This window comes from Aspergillus fijiensis (assembly GCF_003184825.1).
Source record: "Aspergillus fijiensis CBS 313.89 unplaced genomic scaffold BO72scaffold_78, whole genome shotgun sequence".
Lineage (NCBI taxonomy): Eukaryota > Fungi > Ascomycota > Eurotiomycetes > Eurotiales > Aspergillaceae > Aspergillus > Aspergillus fijiensis.
The window spans coordinates 83,238-95,772 of NW_024469054.1; the positions used below are offsets into that span (position 1 = coordinate 83,238).

Consider the following 12,535-nt stretch of genomic DNA (forward strand, 5'->3'; position numbering starts at 1 on the left):
TTGTGTGATTTGAGAGATGCATTAATCATTGCTAAAAGTCTAGTCTCATCTAATCATGCCTCATGACAATCAACATTTATCCTCCCCTTCCTCTGCCTCATGCAATTCCGCCACCTTCCGCACCGTCGCCTCCTTCATAAACGGACTGCGCTCGCGGATCTTCTCCCCCCAGATCATAATGCACACCGGCGCCAGCGTCAGCAACAGACTGATAAACCCTAACAAGCTACTCGCCCACTGTAACCCCATGGTCTCATACATGTTCATCGTCGCCAAAGGCAGAAAAGCCGAGAAGGTGTTCTCCCCCAGCACGACACACGCCATCGCGCTGCCAGCGTAATTGCTGTACGCATCCACCACGTAATCCATAATCCCCGTCACCACGACCACGCTGCCGGCGCCAACCATACCCAGGCCGATGGTGGGAGCGATCCATGGGAGACTGGGGTAGGAGGTCCACGCGTAGACAAACATCCCGCCAGTGAGGCCGAGGATGGCTCCAGCGACGGACATGTATAAGCGTGCTTCGGGAATGGGTGTCCCCGGGATCTGGGTGTTGCGTTTCGCGGACTGGAAATAGAGTCTAGCGGAGACGAGAGTCAACGGCCATCCCAGGACTTGGCCGATGACAATGGCGCCCTGAACATATCCCGACTGCACGGGGTCCCAGCCGTACAGAGCATCGAAGACTTGCTCGACCGATTGGGTGAAGAGGTACAGCGTGCCCACGGTGAACGATGACCACAGCATGCAGAAGAACACCACGTACTCTGTGACGAGCATCTTGAGCGGACGCCGAATGCTGGTCGCCAACACCTCAAGGAGCGGCTTGGACAGGATCTCGTGTCGGGTGTAGGCGTTAACACCTTTCGCACGCAGTCGCTTGGCTCGCTGCTTCAGGATCACCAGGTCACGGGACTCCCGCATCGTTACGACGGCCACGGGGAACAAGATCCCGTGCCAGATAAGTTGCATGTAGGAGATCCAGCGCCAGGAGAGGAATTGGAGGATGGACGCCCCCAGCACGGGCCCGATGCTGCTGCCGCCCAGGTAGGCGACGATCCACAGGCTGACCGGTTTAGTGCGTTCGCGCTCGCTGCCCCAGATGTTGCCGATCACGCTCGCGGCGCTGTTGCCCAGTACGGCGACACAGCCTCCGGCGAAGAAGCGCGTGACGACCAGAGTGGCAAAGTTCTGGGCTACAGCTTGCGGGACCAGGAAGAGGATGAAAACAAAATGCGTGAGGAGGAAGGTGCGGCGGATGCCGAAGTCCTCCATCGTCGGGAGGATGATCAACGAGAAGAAGACACCCCCCAGAGCCCAGGTGGTAACGGGCCAGTAGGAGTTGGCAAATGAGGCCTCGCTGACATTGAAACGCTCGTCCAGCTCATAGTGGGCGACGGTGATGATGGTGCCATTGGCGAGCACGAGGAAGGTGGTGAACAGGGCGACGAAGGTCACCAGCCATTTGTGGAGCTTAGACCAGTTGAACGGGTTTTCTGGGTCGTCTGGACCCTCCCAGTCGACAATGACGAGGTCATCGACTGTTTCTGCGAACCCTGCGTTGGGTTAGATGACTGCGTGTTGGCAATAGTACAGGGTGGCGACTGACCGGCTATCAATTCATCTGCATTTGCAGGGGATGAGGAGCCTCCACCATGCATTGAGAGTTGAAGATGCCAAGCAAGCTTGACCGGTTCTTGTGGATGCCGATTGAGTAATGGAAACGGTGTTTAGACTTGAGGTGAATGCTTGGTGTTAAAGATTAAAGTGGGAGGCGAGACATTTAAATAGTGCGAATGTGGAGTCGGATCGATGCTCTTCTAGAACACGCCTTGCACCCTACTCAACTCGCAAATTCCGTATTCCGATGCCCGAGGATACCAAGTCTATCCGAGCAGGTCACTCGCAGAAGGATTTCATCGCCATCGAACACGAAGAAGGTTCTCCTCCGGTTGACCTGAAAGAGAAAAGACTGAAGCTTCCAGTTACGTAAGGGCAGCCCTACGCCATCTGCCACTATTCCCAACACGGCAGCCAAGAGGAGGGGTGATCCGTGCACCGTCTATCTCCGCGGAAAGCCTCAGGCACCAGGGCATTCAGCCGGATGAACAAGCCGATCTACACTTCGGATACGTTGAGTCATGCGTCAATTACCTCGGATAAAGCATATGCAGCAATTCGATAGTACTGAGAATTCATTCTCTACTGACTTTAGCAAAAGGGGAGCGTATACACTGGTCGCCATACTAGCAAATATCCTAATGGTCCAAATGTGGACCCTGAGTAACAATTGCCAGTGTTGATTCACTTTCAGTTTCACAATGGTAAGCAAGCAAGTCGAAATACAGGATACACGACGTCTCCCCCTTGACAAAGTGAACACGTCTAACCACCTAGAAAATTGCCAAGATATCATAATGATGAGCCAGAAACTGTCGTAAAGCAAAATGCCTCGCCATGTTATGACTTAGATCCAAAGACGCAACCCCGGAATTGCCGCCGCATATTGCTTCACTTTGGCAACAGCCTGATCTGTACGCCTCTGATGAAAGAGCGCGGAAGCGACTGCGCTGGAGTCCCCGAAGTAAACCTCTCTGCAGTCTCAATATAGCGACAGGCAAAGACAGTCCACAGGCTATCGATGAACCAATTGTTCGAGAAGGGTCGGGGAAAGTACAGGGGGTCTTTGAGGAAAGCGGTAATTGCCTGCTCGACCCCGATGGCGCTCATGCTGATTGGTTGGCAAGTATCGAAGCCTAATAGCCACAGGCTGAGGGTGCGCGGAATGTGCATGGATGGATTGACTACCAGCTCGAAGGTACTAGTACCCGGCGATAGACGGTGCAATCCTGGAAGATGCAAGTGGCCTGGGATGGATGTGTGGTCTTTTGTAGGACGGGCGCTTCCGAGGACGAACTGGACACCCATGCCATCAACCTTCGCCTGCCAGTGAAGAAGCGCGAGGGCATCTGCCATTGTGGCGGCCAGGGCGGACGCGTCAAGACGGAGTTGTTCAATCTGATCACTGTGAAGTTTGAAGTTGCGAAGACTGAACAAGTAGGATCCGGGGTGCGCTGCAGTATCATATTTGCTGCCCAAGAGGACATGCACCAGACAGTCGGCATTGGACGGGTCGCTTTTAGCAGCCGAAATGCTCCAGCGGTCGCAGAAGAGGTCAACCAGCGCGTCACGAACCGCCTGAGGGAGAGGAGGGATGCGTTCCATACAGAGAACATTGCGCGGCTGGCGTGGAAATCGAGGATCATCGGGGAAGAGCTCCAAATCTGTGCGCCAGAACTCCGAGGTTTTGTTTGCAAACCAGACTGCCCGAGGGACTGCGACAGCCGTTTTGACGAACTTGTCAACCCCATCAAAACTGGCGTAAACCCTCATTTGCAAAGTGTAGTTGTCCCATAGCGTTAGGGCCTCGTCGACAAGGAGGATCTTGAACGCCCACGGGGTACCGGGCTGCTCAAATACTTTGCTGTTGGCACTGGATCCGATTTCACGATATGGCTGGCCGACGCTGGGTTGATATCCTGAGATAGACGATGGAAGCGAAGTACCCGGGCTAGTTGTCATCACTTGCTGGAGAATGGCTTGTGGGGACTGGGGGCCGTTCTTCTTCTCGTCGTCGTCGGTCACTGGATCGTCTTGCAGAGCAGCCTCCAGGTCGGTTACCCACGAGGGGTCCTCGTCAGTATCAAGAGTGAACATTGCGAGATGATGGAAGTTGTGGATATGTGTAGTATCAACTATCAGATGATGTATGATCAGCAGAGAAGCAGAGAATTCAGAAGGGAGAAAGAATACCGCGATCTGATGGCTGACGGGTCTGATGAAAGAAGATGAGTTCGAGAGAGTTGGAGTTGAGGCGAGGACGGAATATGAAGATATCCTGGGATAATTATAGACGTGAGGTTTGAGAAATTCACTGGTAGTCTATTCACCGGATGGTAGGAGAGGCGATGTGATTCACCATGTAGAAAATTGACATCTTCATTTTCGTCAGTACTTCCACTTCCCTACGTCATCTGTAAGCAATCTGTCTACCTGTTCATCTAACGCTCTAATAATTTACAGCCTCCCCGTTCTCCAGATCTCTCCCCTCCTGCATCGAATGCAACCTCTCCTCCCACCCCCCGGCCCAACTCTTCCCCAGTCCTCCATCTCCACCACCGACTCCCCTCAACCTTTCCTGATACCCCAACGCCCTCCCCGCAAACATGAGTATCCACCGCTCCGCCTCTTCCGCATTCTGACTCAATCCATGGTCATCCCCAGGAAAGGTCTTCAGCTCCCGACTGCCTCCCTCCGAGCCATACTGCCCATACAGCGCCACCGAACACCTGACCGAAAGCACGGTATCTCCGGTCCCGTGTAGCAGCAAGAGCGGCCGGGGACTGAGCTTCGATATTCCTGAGGTCATGGCCGTCTGTGATGCGACCGTCGCCACTCCGACTACGCGCTCGGGCTCCCGTGCGGCGACGGTGAAGCACGGACTGCCGCCGAAGGACCATCCCACCAGGACGAAGCGAGTGGATTGATACTGCTGGGTGAGATAGTCCATTGCTGCGAGAACATCGGCGGTGCAGTAGCGGGTCCGGGCGGGCTCGCGGTAGCCGAGGCGCATCACAGGGATGGAAAGGTGGAGGGTGAGTTTGTCGGCGAGGGAGGGGTAGATCCCTTCCCTGATGTTATTCGCAGTCCAGTCATGGAAGGAACTGGTGACGGAGAGGGGGATTACCTGATGGACCGCTCACGCCGCCGCCTGCTCCGCTGATGAGAATCACTGCGGCCCCACGGACTTCGCGGGCGTTGTAACAGCGTGGCCGGTGCAGGATGGCGGGGGCTTCATGGTCGTGCGGATCGTGGACGGTGATGCGGATGCGCTCGGCGATGGGGGCTGCGGGGGTGATGGCGGGTGCTTGAGCCGGGTGGAGGGGCCCGAGGCTTGATAAAGGATGATGAACAGTGGTCATGGCGTTGAGTGTGTACTTTTATCTAGGGTCAACCGGTCGTCATTCGATCGTGCTTGGTAGGATCTGGGGTTCCGAGATCTGTTTATACGCAACTGGCGCCTGTTGACATCAGACTGACGGGATGGCAATACTTCGGGTATTTTTTCCAGCCAGCCAACTCCAGCATAATGTAAGCTGTAGCTACACCATCTCTAAATAGGTTGCGGGCGTTGTGAGGAGATAGTAACGAATGTAGCTCGAGATTTACTCAAGCCTGGCCATGAAGTCTGTAATAGCCGGAGCTAAATCACTGTCTTGACTCGTTGTCGATCTCAACTATGCAACGAGCACAACAGAATATCCGTTCTTCTGAAACCTGCACTATCTTTTCGACCCTGGATTTCTCTAAAAGTGGGTCCTGGATGCTTATCACGGACCCTGAGATGCTCCTCCGATCGGGATCGCTCAAAGTGCCGCAGTCATCGCCGTGTCAATGCATGACATCCGCTATCGGAACCAGGTGCCTCAATTCTTGATCGACCGTTAGCTCAGCATTTGAAATGTCGAAGTTTCTCGCTTATTGGCCAAGCCTTTTGGCTTACCCAGGCAAGGTAGAAGTGCACGAGCCAGCCAATCAGACCCCTGTGGAAGGTATCTCTCACGCCGGCGGAGTTCCGAATGGCGCCTTCAGCTAGGGCTTACTGTCGACTCATCCACTGCATCTAGGCTGCTGCGTTGGCGGAGCACCAAGCTATTCTTAATCCGCGCTTCTGACCAGCTCAAGGGTATTTTCACTTTTCCTTTCTCATTTTCGTTCAACGTACAAAAAGAGCGTCTCGCAGCATGGTCGTACTGACCACTTTAGCCATCACCAGTCTCCTGGGTCTGGCCAGCGCGCAATTCCCTTCCAAGCTCGAAGGGGTGACAGTGATTCAATCCAAGCTCCACGAGAGCGTGAGCATCTCATACAAAGAGGTATTATTCCCTCCGATTTTGAAATTCCACGGTTCCTGACCCCGTCAAACAGCCCGGAATCTGCGAAACCACCCCCGGTGTCCGCTCCTACTCTGGCTACGTCCACCTGCCCCCGAGGTTTCTGAACGAAAGTGACAGTGGGCCGCAAGACTACCCGATCAACACGTACGATCTCCCCAAGCATTACCCCAATGACTTCCTAACGATCTGAAAATCCAGGTTTTTTTGGTTCTTCGAATCCCGCAAAGACCCCGAGAATGCCCCACTAGCCATCTGGCTGAACGGCGGCCCCGGCGGCTCCTCCCTGATGGGCCTCTTCGAGGAACTAGGGCCATGCACCGTCGCCGAAGACGCGCAAACGACCATCCTCAACCCCTACAGCTGGAACAACGAGGTCAACCTCCTCTTCCTCGACCAGCCCGTGCAGGTCGGGTTCTCGTACGACGTGCCGACCAACGGGACCATCTTCGCCAACGCCAACGGGGAAGGGAGCAACATCCTACCCGGAAATTTTACGACTGAAATCCCGGAGTCGAACCTCACCCATCTGGTGGGCACCTTTGCCAGCCAGCAAGTGAACGCCACCGCGGATACGACGGCGCATGCGGCGCCGGCGCTGTGGCAGTTCGTGCAGACCTGGTTCTTCGAGTTTCCGCAGTACCGGCCGCGCGATGATCGCATCAGTCTGTGGGCCGAGAGTTACGGCGGTCACTATGGGCCCGGGTTCTTTCGGTTCTTTCAGGAGCAGAATGAGCGGGTCGCGAACGGGGTGGCGGAGCCTGGGGCACGGTATTTGCACTTGGATACGTTGGGAATTGTGAATGGGTTGGTGGATTCGTTGGTGCAGGGGGAGTCGTATATCCACCTTGGGTACAATAATGTAGGTCTGTTGCTGGGGTGGATGTTGGGTTGGGGTGGTCGGTGCTGATGTGGTGCAGACATACGGGATCGAGATCTTCAATCAGACGACTTACGAAGCGCTCTTGGATCATTGGGAGCGTCCTGGGGGTTGTCGCGATCGGTTAGTCAAGTGTCGGGTGGCCTTGAGGGATCGCGATGCGGGCGTCGTCCCGTCGCCGAATATCTCGTCTATTTGTGAGGGGATCGAGCAGGGTTGCGCAGGGGGCGCGCCTCAGCTATATGAGAGGGAGTTAAACGTGAGCTTCCCTCCTCATCATGGTGACAATACAGCTGATAGCAGGAACCAGAATTCCTGGTACGACATTACACATCCCAAGCATGATCCATTCCCCCCCAAATGTGAGCCCCCTTGGACCAGTGTTGTGCACCTCGTACTGATGCCAATGCAGCATGGCTGGGCTACCTCACCCAAGAATCCGTTCTCTCCGCTCTGGGCGTCCCCGTCAATTTCACCGCGGCCTCGCCCGCCGTGAGCGATGCTTTCGTCGGCGCCATCGATATCGACCACGGCGGCTTCCTCGAAGCGATCGCCTACCTGCTCGACAGCGGCGTGAAAGTGCACATGATGTACGGCGACCGCGACTTCGCCTGTAACTGGCTCGGAGGCGAAGCGGCCAGTCTGGCGGTGCCCTACTCCCGCGCCGAGGACTTCGCCGCAGCCGGGTACACCCCGCTCCTCACCTCGGAGGGGGTCAAGGGCATGACGAGACAGCTGGGTAACTTCAGTTTCACCCGGGTATATCAGGCCGGTCACGAGGTGCCTTCTTATCAGCCGCTGGCGTCGCTGGAGATCTTTAATCGAGCGACGTTCGATCGGGATGTCCCGTCCGGGTTGGTGCAGGTGACGGATGACTTTCGCACGGTCGGGCTCCGGGATACTTGGAGTATTAAGAATGAGCGACAGCCGGTGCCAAAGGCCAGGTGCTATATTCTGTATCCGGGGACTTGTGAGCCGGAGGTCTGGAAGACGGTGGTGGATGGGACGGCCGTGGTGCGGGATTGGTATGTTGTGGAGGATGCGGATGGGGATGAGGATGGGGATGAGGATGAGGATGATGCTCTGGTGGATTGGCGCAGTCAGGCTGTTCTGGATGAGGCTGCTTGATACAGCGTGTTTGCTCCTGAGTAATGACCGGGTAAACGCCATGATTCAATTATGCGGTCCGGACTCCGAGAAGTGAACCTCATGCTTGACATGGTTGGCCGCACCAAGAATCAGTAGTTGCGAATTACCGCTGTTGCTTGGCACTGCAACCATGTGGGATGTGATAGAGATAACGTAGGAAGAAGTGGAGGAACGACGATAATGATGTCAATTCAGAACAAAACTCCAATTCCATCCTACGAGAGATACATAATACATATATGGTGTGATCCGATTTTCCTTAACCCTCTGGAACTACATCACCCCCTCTACTCAGCGCTGCAGCTCCCACTATCGCACACCAAGTCATCAGAACAATCATCATCAGAGGAACAAGTGGCACCTAAGCCGTCAGTTTAATGACCCCCAGTGGAGACAGTGGACTTACCTTCACAGTGACCCGACCACGAACACTCGTCCTCGTCTGTTTCCGTCGGACTTGCAGCACTAGTTGTTGTGGAGGTAGTCTTCGTAAGGGTTGTCGCCGCAGCCGAGGAAGTCAGCCCTTCACTGGGAGCGGCGCCGCCCAAGCCCAGTTTGGAGGCCAATGCGCCCATCAGTTTATCGCCCATGGACCGGAGGGTGGTGAAGTTGGTGATGTAGTTTTTGCCCAGGGCGCTGCTGGGGAGGACGGCGTCCTTGCCGGTGAAGACGATATCTGCCATCGTTAGGTCTGTAACTGGGTATCGGGGAGCAGAGAAGAGAAGATCACGTACAGGTCACATCGGCAGCTGTGTGGCCCTCGTCGCCACTCAAGCCTTCGTCGGGAAAACAGGTCCGAGCCATCAGCCAGGAGGCTTCTCCGGTGACTTCGGGGTCGTCGCCGTTGGAATCCCCCAAGATGCCGTAGTACATTTTGCCGTTACTGCGGTCGTCAGCTTCTCTCTGCGTATATGTCCTGAGGAGCTTACCAGATCACAGCAGCGACGTTGTTCCCAGGGAGAAGGTCAGTGTTGGCGGTCAGAAATTTGTCGGGGATGACAATGAAGGGAACTTCGTAGGCGGCGAGCGCTCCCCAGTTGGTCTGCGGCTGGCCATCCCCGTTGCCCTAATAGATCTGGAAGTCAGTACTGTTCGCGAGGGAAAGATAGAAAGAACAGTAAGGACTTACCGAGCACTTGTAGTCAATTCCGTCACAGTCTACATCCATGTCAGCGACCCAGCTTAGGGCCGCTCCCTACTGCGGTTAGCACAGATCTTCTGTAAGCTGTGGCCCGGGAACATACATCGCTGAATTTGACCCAGTCATTATGAATGGTCGATTTAGGGGAGTTCTTGTCGGTGTTGACTGGGTAGGTGGCCAACGACGGCACACCACTTGCCTTGGCGGCAGCTAACTGAATCGCAGAAACTGGAATGGATGAGGCCGCTGCAAAGTAGCTAGACGGTGGGCCACCAGTGGGCGAGTTGTACTTGGAGCCATCGACAGTCTGGGCCACGGCCGAGGCAGACAGGCCCAGGACGGCCAAACCAAGCATGCTTTGGATTGCCATTGCGGAAATGCAGATTAGATCAGTGTGGAAGTGTTCTGGCTGCCGGAGATTCTGTAGAATGAGATGGTGATGGTGATAGATGTGAACAGCCTGGAAGTCTGGCCGCCTTTATACGAGTATAGAAGCGTCAACCCGTGCCAGCAGGATTCAGTAGATCTTCGCGTGGCTGTCAGAACCCTTCTTGCCCATGTGCTTTTGGCCCCAACGAAGCTCGGAGCGAACTGGTCTCCAACAAAGCACCAAGTCGGGTTAGAGTATACGTTACCTGCAAACCTGCGGATCTTGGGCACTGTTCCACCACCGGCCTATTTTTGCAGCACTCAGCTTGTGCACATCGTCTGATGGTGACACCAACAGAGAACAGAATACATGAGATCTCGACAGCCAGGAGAGGAGAGCAGCCGTGAATGGCGTGTTACTGTGTTACTCGCTGCCAAAAAAGCCAATTGAGGGGTCAATGACCTGTCACCGGGTCGAGGTCCCGATCTGCACTTCCGCGCCATCATGCGATAGAGAGAGACAAAAATAGCCGAGTTCGATCGTTTCGAACAGACCGTTAGGACCCTGATCGCGAAGGATCGACGGTCATGGTCCACATGGAGCATAGGGGGCGAGATATGCCCAATCAGTATACGATCAGTATACGATCAGTATGTGATGGGGATGGAAGCGAGGTGCCAAGACCGTCTACTGTAGGGCGAAGGATTCAGGGACGGAGTGGGAGAAACAAGACGCTGGGGGCGCTTGGGGGCCAGCTGCACTACGGTATCGGCTCGCTTCCAAACACGTGCATCCATGGTTGGAGTCGATGGTAGGAATAGAGGGATAATTGAGGGATAAGACAATAGCCTCCTTTCTTCATCGTAATGAATGCTTCTGGCCCCCAGATGCGGATGAAGTTCCAGTTCACATCCGTATGAAGCGGTTCTACTCTTTCCGGTGCATGTACTTCGGTGTTTCTGAATGGAACATGGCGTCTATTGCAGCGTTCCTGCGATGAAGGAACCATCCTTCTCGGTTGCTGCTTCTACGGGTGTTTTCGCAGCAGCGCTGGCCGCCCTTTATGTCATGTTAACAGAATCTTTGATCCTAATCCATATAGTAAGCCGCATACGTGCAACTCAGCACAAGGAGCTGCAACATATCGTGAATCGTGACTCGTGGAATCGTCTGCCACAGGAGTTCTCCCCAAAGAAGACGGTTGCTAGGTACGCGATGAATGTCTTGTCCACTGGCTCAAACCATCGCTGATCCTAATAAAACTCACTTCCCAGCAGATCTCAAATTTTCGGGCCTAGGCAGGCAATTCAAGTACACATTGGTGTGACGGTTGCGATCGCTGAGCGATCGACAGCGGAACCATGATTGCAGGCCAGGTGCACCCGGCAGCCGGCGTCGATCATCAGCCCCGAATGCAATTGACTTTGCAGGCGGAGAGCAAACGAGCCCATGTGAGTCGAAAACTTACTCACTGCTGCCTCGGACATGTAGACATGAGATCATAGCGCATTGGCGATCGAGGAGGGACCAGAGATTCGCTGTCATTCTGCTAGGCGGTGGAGTCTACTAAGTTCCTGTCTCTGCCTCCGGACTTTCGGAGCGCGGATGCCCTGCCCTGTCTTTCCACTAACCCAGCCACTGTGATCGTGGTACGATCTGGGAATCGGGACCTGGCAGGCCGTTATTCAGTTGGACAAGAATTTGGCTAATGAGAATATCCTGAGCCAGGGTGGGCTCCGTGAGCAATGGCCGGGGACAGGATGATCGCCCCATCCAGGGTTTTGGCAGGGATGAGGGGTGCACCTTGCATCCACCCACCTCCTGCGATGGTGCGGAGAGGAGATCGCGTCCAATATATAAATGAAGATACTCGCCTTCGCCCTCGATCTGTTGCATTCCAGATCTCTTCACATTCCTGCATCCTGGCCTGGCACATTCTCCATCTAATCACTCCGAACTGCCAAAAATCCCTCCAAGAATGTTCTTTCGACAAGCGCTCCTTGCCAGCACGGCGGTCTGGTCCTTGTCTGTGGCTCTTCCCACGACCGACACAAATGTTCCACACTCGCTGTCTCCGCGCGATGATACGCAGTGCGGTGCTGGGACGACCTTCTATGCGTGTTATCTGAACCACTTCCGGGGGTGCTGCTCTGTCGACCCCTGCGCCCTAGAGGCGGGTTGTCCGGACAACCCGGCCAACAACAACCACCACCACTATAGCTACAGCACGGAAAACACCCAAATCAGCTGTCCTGCCTCAGGCACGCAAGTCTTCCAGCCGCAGATGGAGCTGATCTTCCCGACCGAACCCGCCGCCTCTCCCTTTCCCACCCCAGATTTGAATCTCTCCCGCTCCGCCACCACTCAATGGGACCAACTGATGACCTTCACTCTGCCCACCGAGGCCCGCCACTGCACCCTCGGCTGGACCATCCCCGCACGCCGCAATTTCACTGCGGGCTCCAACGCCTTGGTCCGCGTTCTCGAGAACGTCGCCCCCGGCAATATCACCCGCATCGGCGCCGCCGATTTCTCCTACTGGCCGCAGACCCCTGGGCCCCACGAGGCCCTGGTCGGAACCATGGACTGCAAAGAGCAACTGCAGTTTCACTTGACTTTGGAACATCGAGACGCCGTCTACATGGCTCAGGATGCGCAAACGGGTTGGTGGGTGCGATATACATGCTGATGAACTGATGACAGAAGTGTTGTAAGGTTGCATGTAGGGTTCGACGCTGACGCTTATTCTTGTATTTCAATTGGCAGCGTGATGGGTAACGAGTATGTAGGTATATAGACGCAATGAATGATGATGATTTACCTGACAACGGGGCTGGATATATCGACTGTGTGTCGTGCCTTGTCTGGGCGGATAGGACATTCAAATCATGACTTCTTCCATGCACTAGTGAGTTGAAGGTGACCATACCTCTACTACCTAAGATCCGTGCGTACTCATCGTGTGACATTTTGATGTCATTGTCTCCAGGTCATACTGGCGCGTGGTCGGGTTCGCAATCACGCGAAGTTGACCTTCG

At 55.0% G+C, this 12,535-nt stretch overlaps 7 protein-coding genes across 7 annotated transcripts; 3 read left to right on the forward strand and 4 right to left on the reverse strand.

Moving 5' to 3' along the window:
- Window positions 1-4: 4 nt before the first annotated feature.
- On the reverse strand, window positions 5-1,947 carry BO72DRAFT_440067 (putative MFS multidrug transporter). Its single transcript, XM_040943435.1, has 2 exons — window positions 1,613-1,947; window positions 5-1,559 (listed from the first exon to the last, which is right to left on the reverse strand). The coding sequence occupies exons 1-2, from the start codon at window positions 1,662-1,664 to the stop codon at window positions 70-72; spliced, it is 1,542 nt and encodes a 513-aa protein (XP_040796313.1). The 5' UTR covers window positions 1,665-1,947; the 3' UTR covers window positions 5-69.
- A 506-nt stretch (window positions 1,948-2,453) lies between these two features.
- On the reverse strand, window positions 2,454-3,877 carry BO72DRAFT_279560 (uncharacterized protein). Its single transcript, XM_040940268.1, has one exon. The coding sequence runs from the start codon at window positions 3,718-3,720 to the stop codon at window positions 2,515-2,517; it is 1,206 nt and encodes a 401-aa protein (XP_040796314.1). The 5' UTR covers window positions 3,721-3,877; the 3' UTR covers window positions 2,454-2,514.
- Window positions 3,878-4,032: 155 nt separating this feature from the next.
- Window positions 4,033-5,143, reverse strand: BO72DRAFT_279565 (uncharacterized protein). The gene is made up of 3 exons (XM_040940269.1): window positions 4,751-5,143; window positions 4,183-4,689; window positions 4,033-4,106 (listed from the first exon to the last, which is right to left on the reverse strand). The coding sequence occupies exons 1-3, from the start codon at window positions 4,983-4,985 to the stop codon at window positions 4,081-4,083; spliced, it is 768 nt and encodes a 255-aa protein (XP_040796315.1). The 5' UTR covers window positions 4,986-5,143; the 3' UTR covers window positions 4,033-4,080.
- A 610-nt stretch (window positions 5,144-5,753) lies between these two features.
- Window positions 5,754-8,248, forward strand: BO72DRAFT_452840 (carboxypeptidase C). Its single transcript, XM_040945832.1, has 6 exons — window positions 5,754-5,939; window positions 5,992-6,104; window positions 6,159-6,819; window positions 6,878-7,096; window positions 7,148-7,199; window positions 7,250-8,248. Exons 1-6 carry the CDS (start codon window positions 5,808-5,810, stop codon window positions 7,963-7,965), a joined length of 1,893 nt encoding a protein of 630 aa, XP_040796316.1. The 5' UTR covers window positions 5,754-5,807; the 3' UTR covers window positions 7,966-8,248.
- BO72DRAFT_279597 (glycoside hydrolase family 75 protein) lies at window positions 8,141-9,841 on the reverse strand. Its single transcript, XM_040940270.1, has 7 exons — window positions 9,763-9,841; window positions 9,231-9,653; window positions 9,116-9,181; window positions 8,916-9,052; window positions 8,721-8,869; window positions 8,393-8,662; window positions 8,141-8,347 (listed from the first exon to the last, which is right to left on the reverse strand). The coding sequence occupies exons 2-7, from the start codon at window positions 9,495-9,497 to the stop codon at window positions 8,274-8,276; spliced, it is 963 nt and encodes a 320-aa protein (XP_040796317.1). The 5' UTR covers window positions 9,498-9,653; window positions 9,763-9,841; the 3' UTR covers window positions 8,141-8,273.
- Window positions 9,842-10,493: 652 nt separating this feature from the next.
- BO72DRAFT_501130 (uncharacterized protein) lies at window positions 10,494-11,206 on the forward strand (the record flags this gene model as incomplete). The annotated part of the gene is made up of 3 exons (XM_040948943.1): window positions 10,494-10,705; window positions 10,852-10,948; window positions 11,051-11,206. The coding sequence occupies 3 exons, from the start codon at window positions 10,494-10,496 to the stop codon at window positions 11,204-11,206; spliced, it is 465 nt and encodes a 154-aa protein (XP_040796318.1).
- A 191-nt stretch (window positions 11,207-11,397) lies between these two features.
- On the forward strand, window positions 11,398-12,323 carry BO72DRAFT_452841 (uncharacterized protein). Its single transcript, XM_040945833.1, has one exon. The coding sequence runs from the start codon at window positions 11,476-11,478 to the stop codon at window positions 12,184-12,186; it is 711 nt and encodes a 236-aa protein (XP_040796319.1). The 5' UTR covers window positions 11,398-11,475; the 3' UTR covers window positions 12,187-12,323.
- The last annotated feature ends 212 nt before the right edge of the window (window positions 12,324-12,535 follow it).